The 24,200-nt window shown below is 46.7% G+C and overlaps 1 protein-coding gene across 3 annotated transcripts; it reads left to right on the top strand.

Annotated features, from left to right (window-relative positions):
* Positions 1-14,925: 14,925 nt before the first annotated feature.
* On the top strand, positions 14,926-23,860 carry NDUFS5 (NADH:ubiquinone oxidoreductase subunit S5). 3 transcript variants are annotated; one of them, XM_009252239.2, is made up of 3 exons: positions 14,926-15,316; positions 17,649-17,866; positions 23,637-23,860. In XM_009252239.2, the coding sequence occupies exons 2-3, from the start codon at positions 17,651-17,653 to the stop codon at positions 23,739-23,741; spliced, it is 321 nt and encodes a 106-aa protein (XP_009250514.1). In that variant the 5' UTR covers positions 14,926-15,316; positions 17,649-17,650; the 3' UTR covers positions 23,742-23,860.
* Positions 23,861-24,200: the final 340 nt, after the last annotated feature.

Genomic DNA, 24,200 nt, shown 5'->3' with positions numbered 1-24,200 from the left:
GTTCAGTTCTTCCTTATTACCTGGTTAGCTTTTTGATGCCTTTAAGAGAATGACGGGCCGGGCGTGGTGGCTCACGCCTGTAATCCCAACACTGGGAGGCTGAGGTGGGAGGATCATTTAAGACCAGCCGGGGCAACATAAGGAGAACCTGCCTCTGCAAAAAATAAACTAAAAAAATTAGCCAGGCATGGTGGCACACACCTGTGGTCTCAGCTTCTCTGGAGGCTGAGGTGGAAGAATCACAAGCCTGGGAGGTTGAGGCTGCTGTGAGCCATGATTGTGCCATAGCACTCCAGCTTGGGTGACAGAGCAAGACTGTCTCAAAAAACTATATATATATATTTTTTTAACTGCTTTTTTTTTTGAGGTGGAGTTTTGCTGTTGTCGCCCAGGCTGGAGTGCAGTGGCATGATCTGTGCTCACTGCAACCTCTGCCTCCCGGGTTCAAGCGATTCTCCTGCCTCAGCCTCCCCAAGTAGCTGGGATTACAGGCACCTGCCACCACACCTGGCTAATTTTTGTATTTTTAATAGAAACGACATTTCACCATGTTGGCCAGGCTGGTCTCAAACTCCTGACCTGAGGTGATCCACCCGCCTTGGCCTCCCAAAGTGCTAGGATTACAGGTGTGAGCCACTGCGCCCAGCCATTTTCATTGCTTTTTAGTTGGCTTTGTCAGTAGGTTTTTCTATTTATTTTTTAGAGATGGTCTCGTTCTGTTGACCTTGTTGGAGTGCAGTGGTGCAATCATAGCTCACTGCAGCTGAAGCGATTCCCCCACCCTTGGCCTCTCAAAGTGCTGAGATTACAGGTGTGATCTCCCAGATTTTATTTTTTTAAATTTAGGATGACCATCGCCCATGGTATGGCCCTCAGGAGGTCATGTGCCCTCAGGCGGATCCAGATTTTCTTTTTTTCTTTTTTTTTTTTTTGAGACGGAGTCTTGCTCTGTCAGGCCCAGGCTGGAGTGCAGTGGCGCAATCTCAGTTCACTGCAAGCTCCACCTCCCGGGTTCACGCCATTCTCCCGCCTCAGCCTCCCCAGTAGCTGGGACTATAGGCGCCCGCCACCACGCCTGGCTAATTTTTTTTTGTATTTTTAGTAGAGACGGGCTTTCACCGTGATAGCCAGGATGGTCTCGATCTCCTGGCCTCGTGATCCATCTGCCTCGGACTCCCAAAGTGCTAGGATTACAGGCGTGAGCCACCGCACCCGGCCAGGTGGATCCAGATTTCCTAATGCTCCATTTCTAGAAGTGAAAGTACCTATGTATTTCTTGTCTCATCAGGGCTTTCATTAGTTGATGAAGGCTGTTAACCTGCCAACCTGCCTTGCTACCCAACATGCCTTCTTGTTAGTTAAACATAAGTAGGAAAAGACACTTTTATGTTGGCTTTGAGTGTTAATCATTCAGCAAGTATTACTGGTGTCTTCTGTGTTCTTTATTTCTGGAGGAATGATATTTGAGTTTTTAAAGCCTGACAAGTTCTGTAAATGGCCCTAGCCCTTCTGTCTTATAATGCTAGTACCCAATTTATATATAAATAGTCAACTGAATCTACTGAGAAGGGACTCAGTCTAGCAAGAGATATAAGCAGGCAAGGTAAAAGTTGGCAAGTGTTGTGTGACTGGTACAGGTAGTAGACTGAGGAGAGAGCGGTTCTGATCAGGGAAAGCTTCATTGGAGGAGGTAGGGTTGAAACAAGGTTCAAAGAATGAATGAGGCCGGGTGCGGTGGCTCACGCCTGTAATCCCAGCACTTTGGGAGGCCGAGGCGGGCAGATCACGAGGTCAGGAGATCAAGACCATCCTGGCTAAGATGGTGAAACCCCGTCTCAACTAAAAATACAAAAAATTAGCCGGGCGTGGTGGCACGCACCTGTAGTCCCAGCTACTCGGGAGGCTGAGGCAGGAGAATGGCGTGAACCCGGGAGGCGGAACTTGCAGTGAGCCGAGATCACGCCACTGCACTCCAGCCTGGGCGACAGAGTAAGACTCTGTCTCAAAAAAAAAAAAAAAAAGAATGGGCTCAGGTAGGTGAAAGTAGGGATAGTAATGGCATACCATGGTGGTATGCAGAGAGCACATTCTTGTTTAGCAAGAGTAGAAAACTGTTGTGGATCCCAGGAAAAGTCTGGAGCTAGGTAGTAGGGGCTAGATAATAGCTTTGACTAATAGGAGTTTGGCCCTTATCCTGTGGAAATCTGAAGGGTTTTGGGAAAACGAATTCAGGGCTAGGTGCAAGACAGGAGGGCAAATACCAGACTAAGACACACAGCCACTAAGAGCCTTTTTTTTTTTTTTTTTTTTTTTGGTCCAGTCAGAGGTAATGAGGCCTATATATTTATTAGGAAGGATGATTAACCATGGCTGTAGCTTCACCTAAGAGGAACGTGGCTCTTGGGCCAGGTGCGGTGGCTCACGCCTGTAATCCCAGCACTTTGGGAGGTCGAGGTGGGCGGATCACCTGAGGTCAGGAGTTCAAGACCAGCCTGACCAACATGGAGAAACCCCTTCTCTACTAAAAATACAAAATTAGCCGGGCGTGGTGGTGCATGCCTGTAATCCCAGTTACTCGGGAGGCTGAGGCAGGAGAATCGCTCGAACCTGGGAGGTGGAGGTTGCGGTGAGCTGAGATCACACCATTGCACTCCAGCCTGGACAACAAGAGCAAAACTCTGTCTCAAAAAAAAGAGAGGAATGTGGCTCTTGAAGAATCTTTCTAGTCTCATCTTCCCTGTCCCCTTAGACACACCTTCAAAGATCCTTTTTCTTTTGGTTTGGCTTGTCTTTCCCCCTCACTTTACCTAATCCAGCCCAATTCCATAGCCGCTGCTGGTTCCTTTAACGGAGGATGGAAGTGGGGTGACGTAGATTCTCTTAAACCTACCTATTTAAAGGCATTAATTAGCGTTTGCATGCACTACTTTAAAATTTTCCTCTCAATTGCTTGAGTCCAGGAGTTCAAGGTTACAGTGAACTATGATTTCACCATTGCAGGCAACAGAGAGAGACCCTGTCTCTTAAAAAAACAACAACAACAACAACAACAACAACTTTTTCCTCGCAGACTCTGTCCCTAGCATTGACTCAACCCATCATTTTTTTTTTTTTTCTTGAGATGGAGTTTCAAGAAAAAACTCCAGGCTGGAGGCAGTGGTATGGTCTCGGCTCACTGCAACCTCCGCCTCCCGGGTTCAAGCGATTCTCCCTGCCTCAGCCTCCCAAATAGCTGGGATTACAGGCACCCGCCACCACACCCAGCTATTTTTTTGTATTTTTAGCAGAGATGGGGCTTCTCCATGTTAGCCAAGCTGGTCTGGAACTCCTGACTTCAAGTGATTCACCCACCTTGGCCTCCCAAAGTACTGGGATTACAGGCGTGAGCCACCGCGCCCGGCCTTGACCTATTGTATCTATTCTTGTCTTTTAAATAGTGAGTGACTTCACAGCTCAGTCTCTCTGTTCTGAACTTCCATTCTGAGTTGCAACCCAGGTACACCGTAGGAAGGGCGGGATCCCATTATCCTGTCCCTGAACACCAACTACTGAGACAGCTGATGAGGCTGGCTCGGTGTGTGATGGAGGCCCCCCCAGAGTCAGCAGAGCTGAGCGTACAGCACACATCAGGCAGAGCAGGCCAGAGGCAGGGAAGACACACTGGGGCAGGGCCAGTGGGCACATCTGGACCACCTGCGAGGGCTCTGCAGGGAACCGTGACTACAGGCCAGTTGTGAGTAGTCCCCTGCAGAGGCTGCCCACCTAAGGTTTGGTTGGGGTGGAATGTGATGACAGCACACACACTAAGAAGGTGGGAACCAGGGGCTGGGCGCAGTGGCTCACACCAGTAATCCCAGCACTTTGGGAGGCCAAGGCGAGTGGATCACCTGAGGTCAGGAGTTCGAGACCAGCCTGGCCAATATTGTGAAACCCCATCTCTACTTAAAATTGAATTTAAAAAAACTGGGGGCCAGGCCCAGTGGCTCATGCCTGCAATCCCAGCACTTTGGGAGGCCAAGGCAGGTGGATCATGAGGTCAAGAGATCAAGACCATCCTGGCCAACATGGTGAAATCCCGTCTCTACTAAAAATACAAAAACTAGCTGGACGTAGTGGTGGGCGCCTGTAGTCCCAGCTACTCAGGAGGCTGAGGCAGGAGAATCGCTTGAACCCGGGAGGCGGAGATCGCGGTGAGCATAGATAGCGCCACTGTACTCCAGCCTGGTGACAGAGCGAGACTCTATCTCAAAAAACAAAACAAAACAAAACAAATCAAAACAGTGGGAACAGGGTTGTCACCTACCTAGCAGGGCTCTGAGAGAGCTAGGCAGGCCCAAAGTGGCTTGAGAAGGTAAGGGAAAAATCCTGGCCTGCGCTCGGGGTCACAGAGTGGGGGCCCAGGGGGAGTTCCTGCGGAGGACAGGGCCTTGCCAGGCTTGGGTCTCCATCCAGTGCCAAAGGTGGGAGCTCCCAGGCTGTCAGCATCTCCAGATGAGGGCAGAAGGGAGAGGCTTAAACTCAAGTCACATGTCCAGCAATGGAGTCCTACAGCCCCCACCCCATCTGGGAAATGAGGAGTGCCTCTGCCCGGCCCCCACCCCATCTGGGAAGTGAGGAGCACCTCTGCCCGGCTGCTGTGCAACCCTCCAAGTGTGAAGTGACAGCCTTGTCTGTGATCTTTCTGCCCTCCCCAAGTTTGCATTTTCGACATTAAAGTTTACTTTTTAATTATGTTTTAAATTGGAGAATTAAAAAAAAATAGTGACTTAATGAATTATGTGGCTACTCTTCCTCTTCCCCAATTTTCAGTATTCTACCTGAAACTCTTTCCTCTTAACTCCCAGATCAAATAATTTTAAGCCTTCTGTAGGCTGTCTCTCTGCAGCCAAAATCAGCGATTCAGCAGTCCTCATCCTAGAGAGGCTCACAGTCTAGTGGGCAGCAGACTCCTTACTTTGGTAAGTGTTCTTTGGGTCTGGGCAGAGAGAGGCAGGGTGTTTCCTGGGGAAGGTTATTCAGCTGCCCTGGCAGGTTCCCTCCAGGTAGTGTAATTACCCTCCTCTGTGTTCAGGAATCTGACTCACTAATAAAGCTATATTGGTCTATAAAACCAGACTCCTGGCCAGGCGCGGTGACTCACGCCTGTAATCCCAGCACTTTGGGAGGCCGAGACGGGTGATCACGAGGTCAGGAGTTCAAGACCAGCCTGGCCAAAATGGTGAAACCCTGTCTCTACTAAAAATACAAAAAAATTAGCCGGGCGTGGTGGCACGTGCCTGTAATCCCAGCTACTCCAGAGGCTGAGGCAGAGAATTGCTTAAACCTGGAGGGGCGGAGGTTGCAGTGAGCCGAGATCGCACCACTGCACTCCAGCCTGGGCGACAGACTGAGACTCCGTCTCAAAAAAAAAACAAACAAAAATAACCAAACTCCAGTGTGTTCATTTATGATGAAAATACGTGTCAGGTATACTGGTCCTTTGGCCTTACTAGTTTATTTTCTTCATGTAATCATACTACTTGGGAAGCCTAGTTAAAATTAAAAGGCAGCTCTATAAATCAAAATGAGAGGAGTTAGTTGTTCTAGGGATGGGATGTTTACCAAAATCAAGTTACCCCTCCCACCATGAGCCTGGCTCAGTCTCTCCCCAATTCATTTTGTCTCAGTGATTCCTGATTGTTTCACCTGTTCAACTTGATATTTCCTCCACCCCCAAATGGCACAATCTTAGGTGTCACTTAGATGATCACTCTGGTTTCCATTATATTCCAGCCCTTAAGACCCATTTGTTTTTCACATTACTTTGCTTCTCTGCTCTGTTGTGTCTGTCCTACAGCCGAATTACCAGGTTAGGAGTAGGGAGACTTTCCAAACATCGTCTTCCCCAAATGTGCTACCCAGCTTATTCAAATCTGTGTGGCGGTGATACCAGGATACAGACCTAAATAAAGTTCCCAATGTGCTAAATTATAGATGGCCTATCTGTAGAAGGGTACTGTGAGAGCTTTTCTCAGGTTATGACTAAGAGGTGTGTAAACATGAGGGAACCTTACAGGTCAAGGACAGAAATCCCGTGAATGCAGACCCAGGGAACCTTTAGACGGCTCTGCCTACAACCTTACAGACACCCTGTGCATGCAGCAGCTGAGGCTTGTTCAGAGGGGTGGGACTGAGGGCCTTGCATTAGCACTTCCAGCCCCACTTTGTTACCCTGGGAGCAAGGCTATGTTGGGAAGAATACCTAGTCCTATTCCACTGGTTGGGGCCTCGGGATCCGTGAAATGGAAAACAGCGATAGCCTGGGCTTGCCTCTCTACACATGAAGGCCTCCTTTGATTTCAGTATAAAAACACCCATGAAGCAATGGATATGCAGATCCAGGCAAAGAAAAGGTAAAGGTAGGGAAGGGGGGAGGGGACAGCAACATTACCTCGCTTGTGACATAGGGAGCAACAAAATGCAGGCAGCCGCCAGTGGCAACACGCAGGCTCAGTTCTGGCAGTGGGTATTCTGGGAGTTGTAGTTTCTCAGCCTTTGCGACCAAGGAAGACTGACACCTACATCCTTGCACCCCTGTCATGCATACAGCAAGACTGTATGCAGGGCCCAGTGGAGGAGGCTGGGGAATCATCATTTAACAATATCTATAATAGACGTTTACAGGGCTGGTGGGATCTCAAAGAGGCCTAGTAAATGCCTGAGGAATTCAGGAAGTTTTCAGCAGAAAATGACATGATAAACTGGATCTGGATGGATTAGCATTCGCCAGGGAGACAGTGGGAAGGTAGCAGCAAGTGGGTGGGATCGTTCCAGGCGAAGAAACTGCTCCTACAAGCTTGGAACGTGAAAGCAATTGTGGATGGCTGAGAACACGAGTTTGAGTGGGGGCGGTAAGCAATGGGATCTGAGGATTTAGAAATGGATGAATGATCTTGAATGCCAAACCCAAGAATTTTTACCTTTTCTTGAAGCATTGACCCACAGCTGGGGCAGAATGAATGGCTCCCTCCTTTGTGTTTCATTCATCTTTCTGTAACAGAAGATCACTGGCTACAATATTTTGACTGTTTCTTCATCCCAAGGACCCAAGGGCCATGGAAGTGTTGTGGTTTTCATAAGTTATTAGGGTACAGGTGGTATTTGGTTACATGAGTAAGTTCTTTAGTGGTGATTTGTGAGATTTTGATGCACCCATCACCCAAGCAGTATACACCGTACCCTATTTGTAGTCTTTTATCCCTCACCCCCCTCCCGCCCTTTCTTCCGAGTCCCCAAAGTCCATTGTATCATCCTTAAGCCTTTGCGTCCTCATAGCTTAGCTCCCACATATCAGTGAGAACATACGATGTTTGATTTTCCATTCCTGAGTTACTTCACTTAGAATATTAGTCTCCAGTCTCATCCAAGTCGCTGCAAATGCCATTAATTCATTCCTTTTTATGGCTGAGTAGTATTCCATTGTATATATATACACCACAGTTTCTTTTCTTTTCTTTTCTTTTCTTTTGAGATGGGAGTCTTGCTCTGTTGCCCAGGCTGGAGTGCAGTGGTGTGATCTCAGCTCACTGCAACCTCTCCGCCTCCTGGGTTCAAGCGATTCTCCTGCCTCAGCCTCCCGAGTAGCTGGGACTACAGGCACATGCCACCATGCCCGGCTAATTTTTCATATTTTTAGTAGAGACAGGGTTTCACTGTGTTAGCCACGATGGTCTCCATCTCCTGACCTCATGATCTGCCCACCTTGGCCTCCCAAAGTGCTGGGATTACAGGCATGAGCCACTGCGCCCGGACCACAGTTTCTTTATCCACTCGTTGATTGATGGGCATTTGGGTTGGTTCCACGTTTTTGCAACTGAGAATTGTGCTGCTATAAACATGTGTGTACAAGTATCTTTTTCGTATAATGACTTCTTTTCCTCTGGATAGATACCCAGTAGTGAGACTGCTGGATCAAATGGTAGTTCTACTTTTAATTCTTTAAGGAATCTCCACACAGTTTTCCATAGTGGCTGTGCTAGTTTACATTCCCACCAGCAGTGTAGAAGTGTTCCCTGATCACCGTATCCACGCCAACATCTGCTGCTTTATTTTACTTTATTTATTTTTTTAGAGACAAGAGTCTTGCACTGTCCCCCAGGCTGGAGTGCAGTGGCGTGATCTTGGCTCACTGCAACCTCCAACTCCCAGGTTTAAGCGATTCTGATGCTTTAGCTTCCTGAGTAGCTGGGATTACAGGCGCCTGCCATCACACACAGCTAATTTTTGTACTTTTAGTAGAGACAGGCTTTCACCATGTTGGCCAGGCTGGTCTCGAACTCCTGGCCTCAGGTGATCTGCCTGCCTCGGCCTCCCAAAGTGCTGGGATTACAGGCATGAGCCGCCATGCCTGTTTTTTGATTTTTTTATTATGGCCATTCTTGCAGGAGTATGATGGTATCGCATGGTGGTTTTGATTTGCATTTCCCTGATCATTAGTGATGTTGAGCTTTTTTTCATATGTTTGTTGGTCATTTGCATATCTTCTTTTGAGAATTGTCTATTCATGTCCTTAGCCCACTTTTTGATGGGATTGTTTTTTCTTACTGATTTGTTTGAGTTTGTTTTTGTTATAGATTCTGGATATTAATCCTTTGTCAGATATAGATTGTGAAGATTTTCTCCCACTCTGTGGGTTGTCTGTTTACTCTGCTGGCTGTTCCTTTTGCCATGTAAAATCTCTTTAGTTTAATTAAGTCCCAACTATTTGTCTTTGTTTTTATTGCATTTGCTTTTGGGTTCTTGGTCATGAAATTCTTGTCTAAGCCAATGTCTAAGTTATTTTCTAGACTTTTTATAGTTTCAGGTCTTAGATTTAAGTCCTTAATCCATCTTGAGTTGATTTTTGTTTAAGGTGAGAGATGAGGATCCAGTTTCATTCTCCTACACATGGCTAGCCAACTGTCCAGGCACCATTTGTTGAAAAGGTGTCCTTTCCTCACTTTATGTTTTTGTTTGCTTTGTCAAAGATCAGTTGGGTGTAAATATTTGGGTTTATTTCTGGGTTCTCTATTCTGTTCCATTGGTTGTGTGCCTATTTATTTATTTTATTATTATTTTTTTTTTAGATGGAGTCTCGCTCCCGTTGAGCAGGCTGGAGTGCAGTGGCGTGATCTTGGCTCGCTGCAACCTCCACCTTCCAGGTTCAAGCAATTCTCCTTCCTCAGCCTCTCAATTAGCTGGGATCACAGGCGTGCACCACTACGCCAGGCTAATTTTTTTATTTTTAGTAGAGATGGGGTTTGGCCATATTGGCCAGGCTGGTCTCAAACTCCTGACCTCAGGTGATCCACCTGTCTCGGCCTCCCAAAGTGCTAGGATTACAGGTGTGAGCCACTGCGCCCGGCCTATGTGCCTATTTTTATACCAGTACTATGCTGTTTTGTGACTATGGCCTTATAGTATAGTTTAAAATCAGGTAATGTGATGCCTCCGGATTTGTTCTTTTTGCTTAGTCTTGCTTTGGCTATGCGAGCTCTTTTTGGTTCCATATAAATTTTATAATATTTTTTTTTTAGAATTGTTTTTTCTAATTCTGTGAAGAATGGCGGTGGTATTTTGATGGGGATTGTGTTGAATTTGTAGACTGCTTTTGGCAGTATGGTCATTTTCACAATATTGATTCTACCCATCCATGAACATGGGATGTGTTTCCATTTGTTTGTGTCATCTATCATTTCTTTCAGCAGTGTTTTGTAGTTTTCCTTATAGAGGTCTTTTGCCTCCTTGGTTAGGTATACTCCTAAATATATATATATATTTTTTGCAGCTATTGTAAAAAGTGTTGAGTTTTTTGTTTTTGTTTTTGTGGTTTTTTGTTTTGTTTTGTTTTTTGTTTGTTTGTTTTGAGACAGAGTCCCACTCCATTGCCCAGGCTGGAGTGCAATGGCGTGATCTTGGCTCCCTGCAACTTCCGCCTCCCAGGTTCAAGTGATTCTCCTGCCTCAGCCTCCCAAGTATTTGGGATTACAGGCACCTGCCACCATGGCTAGCAAATTTTTATATTTTTAGTAGAGATGGGGCTTCGCCAAGTTGGCCAGGCTGGTCTCAAACTCCTGACCTCAGGTGATCCACCCGCCTTGGCTTCCCAAAGTGCTGGGATTACAGGTGTGAGCCACCACGCCCAGCCTGCCTGCCTGCCTGCCTCCCTCCCTCCCTCCCTCCCTCCCTTCCTTCCTTCCTTTCTCTCTGTCTCTCTCTCTCTTTTTGACAGGGTCTTGCTCTGTCACCCAGACTGGAGTTCAGTAGCTCAATCATGGCTCACTGCAGCCTCAACCTTTTGGGCTCAAGTGATCCTCCTGCCTCAGGCTCCTGAGTAGCTGGGACTACAAGCAACACACCACCATGCCCAGCTAATATTTTTTTTAATTTTTTTTTTCTTGTGGTATTGACAAGGTCTCACTATGCTGCTCAGGCTGGTCTCGAACTCCTGGGCTCAAGCAATCCACTTCAGCCTCCTAAAGTGCTGGGATTACAGGCATGAGCCATCATGCCTAACCCTGCATGGTGTTTCTGAGGAATGATATGATGAAATCTGTATTTTAGGATGACCAGTCATGCAGAACAGATTGAAGTGAGGAGTTGGGAGACAAGAAGGAAGAGATAAATTGGAAATTTGTTGAAGGAATATTTGACAGAACTTGTGCTGTAATTAAATACTAAATGAAAGAAAAGGAAAAGGCAGAATACAACTCCAGAGTTTGCTGCCTAAGTGGCTGGGAAGATGACACCATCAACAAATAAGAAAGGGGGCAGGGGACTGAAAAAGGTAGTGATAACTTGCCACTAGCACTTTGTGGGCAAGGGCCATGAGTTACCAGTTATATAATCCTGCAGTATTCAGCTGGACATACAAGAGGTATTCACAAAGTTTATGAAAAATGTGTATTATGAAAAAACTATGCATAGATTTCAAAAATTTTTTGCACCAAAATAAATTTGTACTAACTTGTTATAACATGTCTGAGGAGGATCTACTTTGAGGCACTATGAAGGATAAGACATTAGTTTGAAAAGAGCCCCTATAAGAGCAACATGAATTCTGCTAAAATTGAAGCAAGAAAAAATATCAAGTTTATGGTTAAGCTTGGGTGGAAGAATGGTGAGATCATTGATGCTTTACGAAAAGCTTATGGGGACAATGCCTCAAATCAGCAGTTTACAAATAGATAACTTGTTTTTTGTCGTTGTTGTTTTTTGAGAGGGAGTCTCACTCTGTCACCCAGGCTGGAGTGCAGTGGCGTGATCTAGGCTCGCTGCAGCCTCTGCCTCCCAGGTTCCAGTGATTCTCCTGCCTCAGCCTCCCTGGGTAGCTGGGATTACAGGCGCCTGCCACCACGCCCAGCTAATTTTTGTATTTTTAGTAGAGACGGGGTTTTGCCATGTTAGCCAGGCTGGTCTTGGAACTCCTGACCTCAGGTGATACACCTGCCTCAGCCTCCCAAAATGCTGGGATTACAAGCATGAGCCACCACACGCGGCCAGATAATTTGTTTTAAGAAGAGATGAGATTAGGCCAGGCTGTGCCTCTACTACAGACTCCTAGTATTTATTTTCTTTAAGAATACTTGGCCAGGCGTCGTGGCTCGTGCCTGTAATCTCAACACTTTGAGATGCCAAGGCAGGTGAATCACCTGAGGTCAAGAGTTCAAGACCAGCCTGGCCAACATGGTGAAACCCTGTCTCTACCAAAAATACAAAAATTAGCCGGGCATTGTGGCGGGCGCTTATAATCCCAGCTACCCGGGAAGGCTGAGGCAGGAGAACTGCTTGAACCCAAGAGGCGGAGGTTGCAGTGAGCCAAGACCGCGCCATTGCACTCCAGCCTAGGCGACAGAGCAAGACTCCATCTCCAAAAAGAAACAAAATAAAGAAAGGAAGAAATGATGTTGAAGATGAAACCCACAGTGGCAGACCATCCACATCAATTTATGAGAAAAACATTTTGTGTCCTAACTGAAGTGGATTGACAACAGCAGAAATAATAACCAACACCATAGGCATCTCACTTGGTTCAGCTTACATAATTCTGACTGAAAAACTAAAGTTGAGCAACATTCCACTTGGTAGGTACCAAACCATCATGCCCAGATCAGCTGCGGAGCTTTCAATGGGAATTTTAAACAAGCAGGATGAAGATCCTGAAGCATTTCTTTGAAGAATTGTAATAGGAGATGAAACATGGCTTTACCAGTACAATCCTAAAGACAATGCACAATCAAAGCAATGGCTACCAAGAGGTGGAAGTGTCTGGTCAAAGCAAAAGTGGACCAGTCAAGAGCAAAGGTCATGTCATTCGTTTTTTTTGAATGTTCAAGGCATTTTGTTTATTGACTTTCTGGAGGGCCAAAGAACAATAACATCTGCTTATTATGAGAGTGTTTTGAGAAAGCTAGCAAAAGTTTTAGCAGAAAAATGCCTGGGAAAGCTTCACCAGAGAGTCATTCTCCACTATGACAATGTTCCTCTTCATTTCTCTCAGCAAACAAGGGCAATTTGCAAGAGTTTTGATGGGAAATCATTAGGCATCCACCTTACAGTACTGATTTGGCTTCTTCTGACTTCCTTTTGTTTTCTTTCTTTTTTTTTTTTTTTGAGACAGAGTTTCGCTCTTGTTGCCCAGGCTGGAGTGCAATGGTGCGACCTCGGCTCACTGCAACCTCTGCCTCTCCAGCTCAAGTGATGCTCCTGCCTCAGCCTTCTAAGTAGCTTGGATTACAGGTGCCTGCCACCACGCCCAGCTAATTTTTTGTATTTTTAGTAGAGACAGGGTATCACCATGTTGGTCAGGCTGGTCTTGAACTCCTGAACTCAGGTGATCTGCCTGCCTCAGCCTCCCAAAATGCTGGAATTACAGGCGTTAGCCACTGCACCTGGCCCTTGTTTTCTAATCTTAAAAAAGTCTTTCAAGGGCACCCCATTTATTCTTAGGTTAATAATGTATAAAAGAGGCTGTCTCATCCTTACAAGCAGCCTGCCCTCAACTCTCTCTCAGAGTGTTAAAAAAAAAATGTATAAAACGTCCAGGCATGGTGGCTCATACCTGTAATCTCAGCACACTGGGAGGCCCAGGCAGGAGGATCACTTAAGCCCAGGAGTTGGAGACCAGCCTGGGAAACAGAGAGAGATACTCATCTCCACGAAAAATTTTTTTTAAAGAATTAGCTTGGCCGGGAGCAGTGGCTCCTGCTTGTAATCCCAGCACTTTGGGAGGCCGAGGTGGGCAGATCATGAGGTCAACAGATCGAGACCATCCTGGTCAATATGGTGGATGGTCAATATGGTGAAATCTCATCTCTACTAAAAAAAAAAAACAAAAATTAGCTGGGTGTGGTGGCGCACACCTGTAGTCCCAGCTATTTGGGAGGCTGAGGCAGGAGAATCGCTTGAACCTGCGAGGTGGAGGTTGCAGTGAGCCAAGATTGCACCACTGCACTCCAGCCTGGTGACAGAGTGAAACTCTGTCTCAAACAGAAAAAAAAAAAGAATTAGCTGGGCACAGTGGCATGTCTGTAGTCCCAGCTACTTGGGAGGCTGAAGCAGGAGGATTGCTTGATCTCTGGAGTTTGAGGCTGCAGTGAGCTATGATAGCACTACCGCACTCCAGCCTGGGTGATGGAGTGAGACACTATCTCAAATAAAATAATAATTATAATAAAGACTGCCAGGCACGTGGTGGTGTGCACATGTGGTCCCAGCTATTTGGGAGGCTGAGGTGGGAGGGTCACCAGAGCCCAGGAAGGTTGAGGCTGCTGTGAACGGTGATTGCACCACTGCACTCCAGCAGGGCAATGGGAGTGAGACCCTGTCTCAAAAATAATAAATATAAATAAATAAATAAATGTGTATATATATATATATATTCTAGTATTTTCCTCCCATACCTCCAATGTGTATAATATCTCATGCACCCTGTGGTCCACCCCCCAAAGACATACACACAGCACTTTAGAGTCTCTGATGTAGTCAAAGGGAGTCATTGGAGGTCCTGGAACAGATGACAGGCATGGTAGCAGTTGATTCACAAACTGCAAGCTGAGACATCAAAGAACTGCGAGTGCCTTGGAATGTTTCCCATGTGCTAGCCACTGCCTCAGTGCTTTATACATAAATCAGTTAATCCCTATAGCAACCCTCCATTGTGAATACCATAATTATCTTAACAGATGAAGACACTGAGGCACAATGAAGTTAAGAAACTTTCCTAGGGTCACACGAAATTGGTGGGGGCCTACTTTTTTTTTTTTTTTTTGAGACTGAGTCTAGCTCTGTCGCCAGGCTGGAGTGCAGTGGCGCGATCTCGCCTCACTGCAACCTCCGCCTCCCGGATTCAAGCGATTCTCCTACCTCGACCTCCCACTACCTGGGATTACAGGCACTCGCTGCCACACCCAGCTAATTTTTGTATTTTTAGTAGAGACAGGGTTTCACCATATTGGCCAGGATGGTCTCGATCTCCTGAGCTTGTGATCCGCCCATCTCGGCCTCCCAAAGTGCTGGGATTACAGGCCTGAGCCACCGCGCCCGGCTGGGGGCCTACATTTGACCCCACGTGGTGGTTTGGGTTCGTAGTCCATGTGCTTAACCACTAGTGGGTAGGCAGGGAGCCAGTGTTCTTTCTCTCCTGTGACTTTGGTGAAGTCTCCCACCAGTCAGTGTTGTCGTGAGCATGCTAGGCAGAGTGCAAGAAAGGAGCAAGAACTCACTAATGGCTAGGCCTTCCCTGTGTCTCTATAATTGATGGGTTTGATTTTGTTTTCCATTCTCTCTCTCTACCTCCTCTCTCTCGTCTTCATCCTCTCTCTCTCTCGCTCTCCCCCTGAGATAAGGTCTTGCTCTGTTGCCAGGGCTGGAATGCAATGGAATGGTGTGATCATGGCTCACTACAGCCTCAATCTCCTGGGCTCAAGGGATCCTCCCACCTCAGCCTCCTGAGTAGCTGGAACCACAGGCATGCACCACCATGGCCCGGCTAATTTTTTATTTTTTGTAGAGATGGGAGTTTCGCCATGTTGCCCAGGCTGTTTTCGAACTCCTGGGCTGAAGTGATCTTGCTGCCTCAGCCTTCCAAGGTGCTGGGATTGCAGACGTCAGCCACCGTACCAGGCCAACGGGCTTGGTTTCTATGGTTTTCTGGGGAGACGGAGGAGGGAAGGTCGGCTTCCGGCGTCGCGCTGCAAACGTCGCGCTGAGGTCATCCTTTACGGCAGGCGTCCGTGTCGCTAGCCAGTCGTTCTGAAGCGGCGGCCAGAGGAGAGTCAAGGGCGCGAGCATCGGGTCGGTAGGGGCTGCTTATGTCCGCGCGACAGCTTAACTTAAGGACCTTCCTTCCGAGGTCTCTTTAACAGATTTCCTCTTGGCTTGCTGTGTGTCCCCCTCTCCCAGACCCGAACTCGGGGCGTGTTCCCTGCCCTCCCAGGCCGCTTCACCTCCACAGCTAATGGCACCGAAACCAGGAGATTGCCGCTCTCTCCACTTTCCACATTTGTTTAGGTTTTTGCCGGACTAATGTTTTGGCTTTCTGTTTCTTAACCTAAAGTCTACGATCCTTATCCCAGCTTTCCAGGCTCTGCGTGATTTCGGCCCCGCCAGCCTCCTGAGCTCATTTCATTCTTTTCACCGTCGTGCACGCTGCGCTCCATTGTCCCCCAAACATAGCCAGCACCTCCGGCTGTATGTAACTCGGGCTGTTGCCCAACTGGAACACTCTGCCCACTGATCTTCACTTGGCGAACTCGCAAGCCATGTTAAAGGCATTTTCAAGCCTCTGGGCAGAGTTGGTGCTTCCTCCTTCGAGCTCTTACCCACTCGTGTTCCTGGCAGTGTATTCCCAATTCCGAGTGTGTGTCTGGTGCTTACGTTGGAGCTGCTTTCCCCCGCATCTGAGTGCCTGGAACGTAACTACTCAGTAAATGATGACTGAGGGATGGGAAGGAACTTAAGAAGTTAAATTCACCTTTTTGTTGAGATGGAGTTTCGCTCTTGTTGCCCAGGCTGGAGTGCAGTGGCGCGATCTCGGCTCACTGCAGCCTCTGCCTCCCGAATTCAAGCGATTCTCCTCCCTGAGCCTCCCGAGTATCTGGGATTACAGGCATGCGCCCCCACGCCTGGCTAATTTTGTATTTTTTTTAGTAAAGACAGGGTTTCGCCATGTTGGTCAGGCTGGTCTTGAACTCGCGGCCTCAGGTGATCCGCCCGTCTCGGCTTCCCAAGGTGCTGGAATTACAGGCGTGAGTCACTGCGCCCAACTAAATTCACCTTTAAATCTACCATGAGTACACATTTATATTGATATTTGTGAGTGTGCACGCGCTTCCTTTCAGTCATCTTAGGCAGTCAGGGTTTATTTGTGTGTGTGTGTGTGTGTTTTTACATTTAACGTAATTATGTATTTGCATGTAAATTTTTTTCCCTAATGTCTGTAATATTCTACAAAGTAAGTCTTAACCCATTTCTTTTGTTCTGTTTTTTTTGTTTTTGTTTTTGTTTTTGTTTTTGTTTTTTGAGACAGGATCTCGCTTTGTTGCCCAGGATGGAGTGCAGTGGCCAGGTCATAGCTCACTGAAGCCTTGAACTCCTGGCCTCAGTCTCCTGCCTCAGCCTTAGGAGTAGCTGGGACTACAGGCGCATACCACCACAAGTGCCTTTTTTTTTTTTTTTTTTTTTTTGAGACAGAGAACCTAACCAAAGGATCCAAATTCTTTTTTTCTTCTTTTTTTTTTTTTTGAGACAGAGTCTCGCTCTGTCGCCCAGGCTGGAGTACAATGTTGGATCTTGGCTTATTGCAACCTCCGTCTCCCCAGTTCAAGCAGTTCTCCTGTCTCAGCCTCCCGAATAGTTGGGATTACAGGCATGTGCCAACACGCCCAGCTAATTTTTTTGTATTTTTAGTAGAGACGGGGTTTCACCATATTGGCCAGGCTGGTCTTGAACTCCTGACCTCAGGTGATCCACCCGCCTTGGTCTCCCAAAGTGCTGGGATTACAGGCGTGAGCCACCACACCTGGCCCACAAGTGGCTGATTTTAAAAAAAAATTTTAGGCTGGGCGTGGTGGCTCACACCTGTAATCCCAGCACTTTGGGAGGCCAAGGCGGGCGGATCACCTGAGGTCAGGAGTTGAAGACCAGCCTTGCCAACATGCTGAAACCCCATCTGTACTAAAAATACAAAAATTAGCCGGGCGTGGTGGTGCGCACCTGTAGTCCCAGCTACTTGGGAGGCTGAGGCAAGAGAATCGCTTGAACCCCGGAGGAGGAGGTTGCAGTGAGCCGAGATTGCGCCATGCGCTGCAGCCTGGGTGACAGACGGAGACTCCATCTCACGTGGTAGGTGAGCCACCGCTCCTGACCTAGAAAGGATTTCTATGCATTGTTCTTTAGTTATAGTTCTCTTTTCCTTGAGTTTTGAAAAAGAGCAAAAACTGCTTATCTGCCATAAACTGGAAGAACCTATTTAATGAAAAAGTTTGGTGAGAAGAAATTGGGAGAATAATATCAAACAGTGTTCTAGAGGGCTGCTTATCATGATTATCTAATTTTTTCTTAGAAATTTCTCAGTTGATTGCCCTCTTGTGGTATTTTATTTACTTATTTTTTTAAATCTTCCATTACAGCCATGCCTTTCTTGGACATCCAGAAAAGATTCGGCCTTAACATAGATCGATGGTTGACAACCCAGAGTGCTGAACAGCCCTACAAGATGGCTAGTCGATGCCATGCTTTTGAAAAAGAATGGATAGAATGTGCACATGGAATCGGTTATACTCGGGCAGAGAAAGAGTGCAAGATAGAATATGATGATTTTATAGAGTGTTTGCTTCGGCAGAAAACGGTAAGGAAGTGATGGAGGTGGAAGCTGAATTACTTTCTTGTTCCTTTGGATTATTCTTTTTTTATTCTTTTTTTTTTTTTTTTTTTGAGACGAAGTCTCACTCTTGTCCCCTAGGCTGGTGTGCGATGGTGCCACCTCGGCTCACTGTTGCCTCTGCCTCCCAGGTTCAGGCGATTTGCGTACCTCAGCCTCCCGAGTAGCTGGGATTATAGGCACGTGCCACCACGCCTGGCTAATTTTTGTATTTTTAGTAGAGACGGGATTTCACCATGCTGGCCAGGCTGGTCTTGAACTCCTGACCTCAGGTGATCCGCCTGCCTCGGCCTCCCAAAGTACTGGGATCACAGGTGTGAGCCACCGTGCCTGGCCTCTTCTGGGATTACTCTTAAGTGTTTTTAGTGGGTCATTGAGCAGTGGCTTGCCAAATGTGAATTGGCAAAGCTTTTCTGGTGAAATACCTTTCGTACTTTGGTACCATGATGAGGAAATTAAATGCCTTCAGATATGAGGATGGTCCATTGTTCCTCAGCATTCTTTCTCTTCTCCCAAATTTTCCTTAGTATTTTACCCTGCTTTAGCCACCAGGTTAGAAATTGCATGCGTGTGTATACCCATTTTTTCAGTTGGCTGTGAAGCAGAGAATATCAACTAGTTTTGGATGTTGACCCTTGAAAATCTTTGGGTGAAAATATTTCAAATTCATTGAATCCTCATTGAAAAAGAGATTTAACCTTGCAAATCCATTACATTCAACATCTTTGGATTCATTCCACTCTGAAGAAGATGGAGGTGTTAATGAGATTGCTGTACACGAGCCTGAACAACGATGCAGTGGAAAAGGGATGTTAACAGCTTAGTGTTCACCTCCTCAAAAGTTGAATGAGTTGGCCAGGCACGGTGGCTCACGCCTGTAATCCCAGGACTTTGGGAGGCTGAGGTGGGTGGATCATCAGGTCAGGAGTTCGAGACCAGCCTGGCCAATATGGTGAAACCCTGTCTCTACTAAAAATACAAAAATTAGCGGGGCGTGATGGTGGGCGCCTATAGTCCCAGCTACTCGGGAGCCTGAGGCAGAAGAATTGCTTGAACCCGGGAGGCGGAGGTTGCATGGAGCCGAGATCGTGCCACTGCACTCCAGCCTGGGCGACAGAGCGAGACTCTGCCTCAAAAAAAAAAACCAAAAACACAAATAAAAAAAAAAAACCCATGCAGTGGCTCATGCCTGTGATCCCAGCACTTTGGGAGGCTGAGGTGGGCGGATCACCTGAGGTCAGGAGTTCAAGACCAGCCTGGCCAACGTGGTGAAACCCTGTCTCTACTAAAAATACAAAAATTACCCAGGTGTGGTGACAGGGGCATGTGAGCTCAGCTACTCAGGAGGGTGAGGCAAGAGAATCGCCTGAAACCAAGAGGCAGAGGTTGCAGTGAGGTGAGAACATACCACTGCACTCCAGCCTGGACGACAGAGCGAGACTCTGTCTCAAAAACAAAAACAAAAAAAGATGGCCCGGCACTGTAGCTCACGCCTGTAATCCCAGCACTTTGGGAGGCTGAGGCAGACGGATCACGAGGTCAGGAGTTCGAGACCAGCCTGACCAACATGGTGAAACCCTGTCTCTACTAAAAATACAAAAAAATTAGCTGCGTGTAGTGGCTGGCGCCTATAGTCCCAGCTACTCGGGAGGCTGAGGCAGGAGAATGGCGTGAACCTGGGAGGCGGAGCTTGCAGTGAGTCGAGATTGTGCCACTGCACTCCAGCCTGGGCGACAGAGCGAGACTCTGTCTCAAGAAAAAAAAAAGAAAAGAAAAAAAGATTTTGATAAATTGATACCAACAGGAGGCATTGTAGTAAGGTGGAAAGAACATTGTATTGGGAGTTAGGAGAGTCAGGTTCTGATGCTGGTTCGGCCACCACTCATTTGTGGTTGGTTGGTTAATTTTTTTTTTTTTTTTTTTGAGACGGAGTCTCCCTTTGTCATCCAGGCTGGAGTGCAGTGGCACAATCTCCGCTCACTGCAAGCTCCGCCTCCCGGGCTCACGCCATTCTCCTGCCTCAGCCTCCAGAGTAGCTGAGACTACAGGCGCCCACCACCACGCCTGGAGAATTTTTTGTATTTTTAGTGGAGACGGGGTTTCACCGTGTTAGCCAGGATGGTCTCGATCTCCTGACCTCGTGATCCGCCCGCCTCGGCCTCCCAAAGTGCTGGGATTACAGGCGTGAGCCACTGCGCCCAGCCTGTTGGTTGGTTAATTTTAATTTATGTTTTGAGACAGTGTCTCGCTCCCGTCGCCCAGGCTGGAGTGCGGTAGCGTGTTCTCGGCTCACTGCAGACTCAACTTGGGTTCAGGTGATTCTTCCACTTCAGCCTCCCAAGTAGCTGGGACTACAGGAGTGCACCACCACGCCCAGCTAATTTTTTGTATTTTAGTAGAGACAAGGTTTCACCATGTTGCCCAGGCTGATCTCGAACTCTTGAGCTCAGGTGATCTCCCTGCCTTGGCCTCCCAAAATGCTGGGATTACAGGTGTGAGACACTGCACCTGGCCCTAATTTTGATTTTATTTATATAAAATAGAAATGGGGTCTCCCTGTGTTGCCCAGGCTGGTCTCAAACTCCTGGGCTCAAGCGATCCCACATTGGCCTCCCAAAGTGCTGGAATTACAGGTGTGAGCCACCACACCCATCCTGTTAGTCGTGTTTTTGAGACAGGGTCTTGTTCTGTCACCCGGGCTGGAGTGCAGTGGTGTGATCATAGCTCACTGCACCCTCAAACTCCTAGGCTCAAGTCATCCTCCTGCCTCAGCCTCCCAAGTAGCTAGGACTACAAGTGCATGCCACCATGTGCGGCTTTTTAAATTGTTTATAGAGAGACAAGGTTTTGCTATGTTTCCTTGGCTGATCTTGAACTCCTAGCCTCAAACGATCCTCTTGCCTGGGCCCCCCAAAGTGCTGGGATTACAGAAATGAGCCGCCACGTCCAGCAAACCACCACTAGTTTTGTGACTTTGAGCAAGTCACTTTCCCTTCTTAGTCTTCATTTCGTTATCTGAAACAATTAAAGAATTGCTCTAAGGTCACTTCCTAATCCTGTGAATTTATGAATAGATAAGTTACCATTTTCAGGGTCACCTTAAGTGAATAGATACCTCCCTGTAAGTGAAGAAGCTAGTGAGTCAGAATTAGAATCAAGTCCTATTGTAAGTTCTTAGCATATTATAATGCATGTATTTCTCACAACAATTCTATGAAATGAGTTACTATTAGTTTCCCCATTACACAGTTAAAAATTTAACTTTGGGAGGCTGAGGCGGTGGATTACCTGAGGTGAGGAGTTCAAGACCAGCCTGACCAATATGGTGAAACCCCCTCTCTACTAAAAATACAAAAAATTAGTTGGGTGTGGTAAGGGGGTGCCTGTAATCCCAGCTACTCAGGAGGCTGAGGCAGGAGAATCGCTTGAACCCAAGAGGCAGAGGTTGTAGTGAGCTGAGATTGTGCCACTGCACTCTATCCAGCCTGAGCAACAAGAGTGAAACTCTGTCTCAAAAAAACAAACAAATGAACAAACAAAATTTAAGGCAAAGAAAAGTTAAGGACATTGCCTGAACTTACATAGCTAGTAAATGGTGGAGCTGGGATTTATATCCTGGCAAGGCTGGCTTCAATACCTATGCTTTTATCCAGAGTTACTGCTTTTAGCTCAGAGAAAGATTTGACATATGGTATTGTCATAGTTCAAAACCATGACTAGTCTTGTGTTGGGAGACTCTAAGATAAATGGTAAGAATGTAGTCTTTTAAAATGGTTAATGTTTATATCAGGGTTTTTTCTACTGATGTTATATTAACACTACTTCTTTAAGGTTAATGAGATGTTTAACTGAATATACTAACTTTTCATATCTTTGTGAAAAGTTAGTCATTTGTTAAAAAAATTATGTCAGAAACTAGTCTAGGCACTAGGAATACAGTAAGCAAGACAGCAAAAAAAAATCTCAGAGGCAGTGGAGCTTATGCTATAGTGGGAGGAAGGGCAGAAAAATAACAAGTAAAAATACAGGTGACAATAAGTACTGTGAGGAGAATAAACAGGAGAAGGATACAAAGTGCTAGGGGCAGGAGCTAGGTGGATGCTACTTTAAATAGTCAGAGAAGATGTCAGCAAAAGAAGACAGACCAGAGACTTAAAGAAAGTGAGCTATATGGTTATGAGGGAAGAATGTTCCATGCAGAGGAAACAGCAAGTGCAAAGGTCCCTGAGCTGACTGGAGGGAGCTAGGGGAATATTAAGAGATGAAGTCACTGGAGTAGGCCTTGTAAGCCATGATAAGGATTCATCTGTTTGTCTCAGTAAGATAGGCATTGGAGGGTTTTGAGCAGAGGAATAATGTGATCAGATTTAGTAAATTTTCTGTGTCACAGAATCCAGGGACCAGTTCATTGTTGTGGCTTTGACACACTCATGTAACATAGTTTTGATTTGTTGAGAAGCAACCAGTGCCCTATCTGAGTAGAAGAGACAGAATTCAGGACTTAGCGGTGACTAGTGGCTGAGTAAGAATCAGGCCTTTACTTCCATATGGGGAAAAGAGAATTCATACTGGCTATTTCTGCTTCATTCATGCCCATTGCATGCAGCAGCAGTGCCACTTCCACATAGAATATGTAAGTGTTTGCTGGGCGCGTTGGCTCACGCCTGTAATCCCAGCACTTTGGGAGGCTGAGGCGGGCGGATCACGAGGTCAGGAGATCGAGACCATCCTGGCTAACATGGCGAAACCCCGTCTCTATTAAAAATACAAAAAATTAGCCGGGTGTGGTGGCGAGCACCTGTAGTCCCAGCTACTCGGGAGGCTGAGGCAGGAGAATGGCGCAAACCTGGGAGGTGGAGGTTGCAGTGAGCCAAGATTGTGCCACTTTGTCGCCCAGGCTGGAGTACAATAGCGCGATCTCAACTCATTGCAACCTCCGCCTCCCGGGTTTAAGCAATTCTCCTGCCTCAGCCTCCTGAGTAGCTGGGACCACAGGCACGCACCACCACGCCTGGCTAATTTTTGTATTTTTAGTAGAGACAGAGTGTCACCATATTGGCCAGGCTGATCTTGAACTCCTTGTGATTCGCCCGCCTCGGCCTCCCAAAGTGCTGGAATTGCAGGCATGAGCCACCACGGCCCAACTTTTATTTATTTATTTATTGAGACAAAGTCTCACTCTGTCACCCAGGTTGGAGTGCAGCGGTGCAATCTTGGCTCACTGCAACCTCCGCCTCCCAAGTTCAAGCAATTCTCCTGCCTCAGCCTCCCGAGTAGCTGGGATTACAGATGTGCACCACCATCCCCTGCTAATTTTTGTATTTTTAGTAGAAACAGGGTTTTACCATGTTGGCCAGTCTGGTCTTAAACTCTTGACCTCAGTGATCCACCTGCCTAAGCCTCCCAAAGCGCTGAGATTAAACTTTTGATATTTTAAAAGATTTTAGTATACACAAATATGCCTCTTAAAGGTTTTTGCAAATGTCCATATTGCTATATATGTTAAGAACATTTTAGTTGTTAGTTTTCAGAGAGGTTATATATACTAAAAATTTGTTTGAAAGCTTGGGAAGTGATTTCATGTTAATTCTTTAAAGGTGGACTTCATTTCAAAGGCCCCGTAAGATGAAAGGCCTTTTGTAGTTTAAAAATGAAACCAAAGTTGATCTGTTTTTCCAGTTCTCACTTTTTGGCACATATCTCCTCCCTCAGTTTAATTACCGTTTTCCTTTGACAGATGAGACGTACAGGTACCATCAGGAAGCAGCGGGATAAGCTGATAAAGGAAGGAAAGTACACCCCTCCACCTCACCACATTGGCAAGGGGGAGCCTCGGCCCTGAACAGAGCAGCTGCTGATGTCTGGAGGCTGATTTTCCTGTTCTCTGTTCTCCACTGGAAAGGTTGTTTACGAAAAACCTCCTTGTCAAAGTGTGTAAAAATAAAGGATTGCTCCATCCTATTTGTTCTGTTTTCTCTTGGATCATGCCTTTCTTTTCTTTTCTTTTTTTGTTTTTGAGACAGAGTCTTGCTCTGTTGGCCAGGCTAGAGTGCATTGGCACGATCTTGGCTCACTGCAACCACCATCTTCCAGGTTCAAGTGGTTCTCCTGCCTCAGCCTCCCAAGTAGCTGGGACTACAGGCACGCACCACCACACCCAGCTAATTTTTGTATTTTTGGTAGAGGTGGGGTTTCACCATGTTGGCCAGGCTGGTCTTGAACTCCTGACCTCATGTGGTCTACCCGCATCGGCTTCCCAAAGTGCTGGGATTACAGGCATGAGCCACTGTGCCCAGCCGTA

The sequence above is a fragment of the Pongo abelii genome, chromosome 1, assembly GCF_028885655.2.
Source record: "Pongo abelii isolate AG06213 chromosome 1, NHGRI_mPonAbe1-v2.0_pri, whole genome shotgun sequence".
In the NCBI taxonomy this organism is placed as follows: Eukaryota; Metazoa; Chordata; class Mammalia; order Primates; family Hominidae; genus Pongo; species Pongo abelii.
The sequence above is the reverse complement of the archived record's forward strand: the minus strand, read 5'-3'. Positions and strand labels throughout refer to the sequence as shown.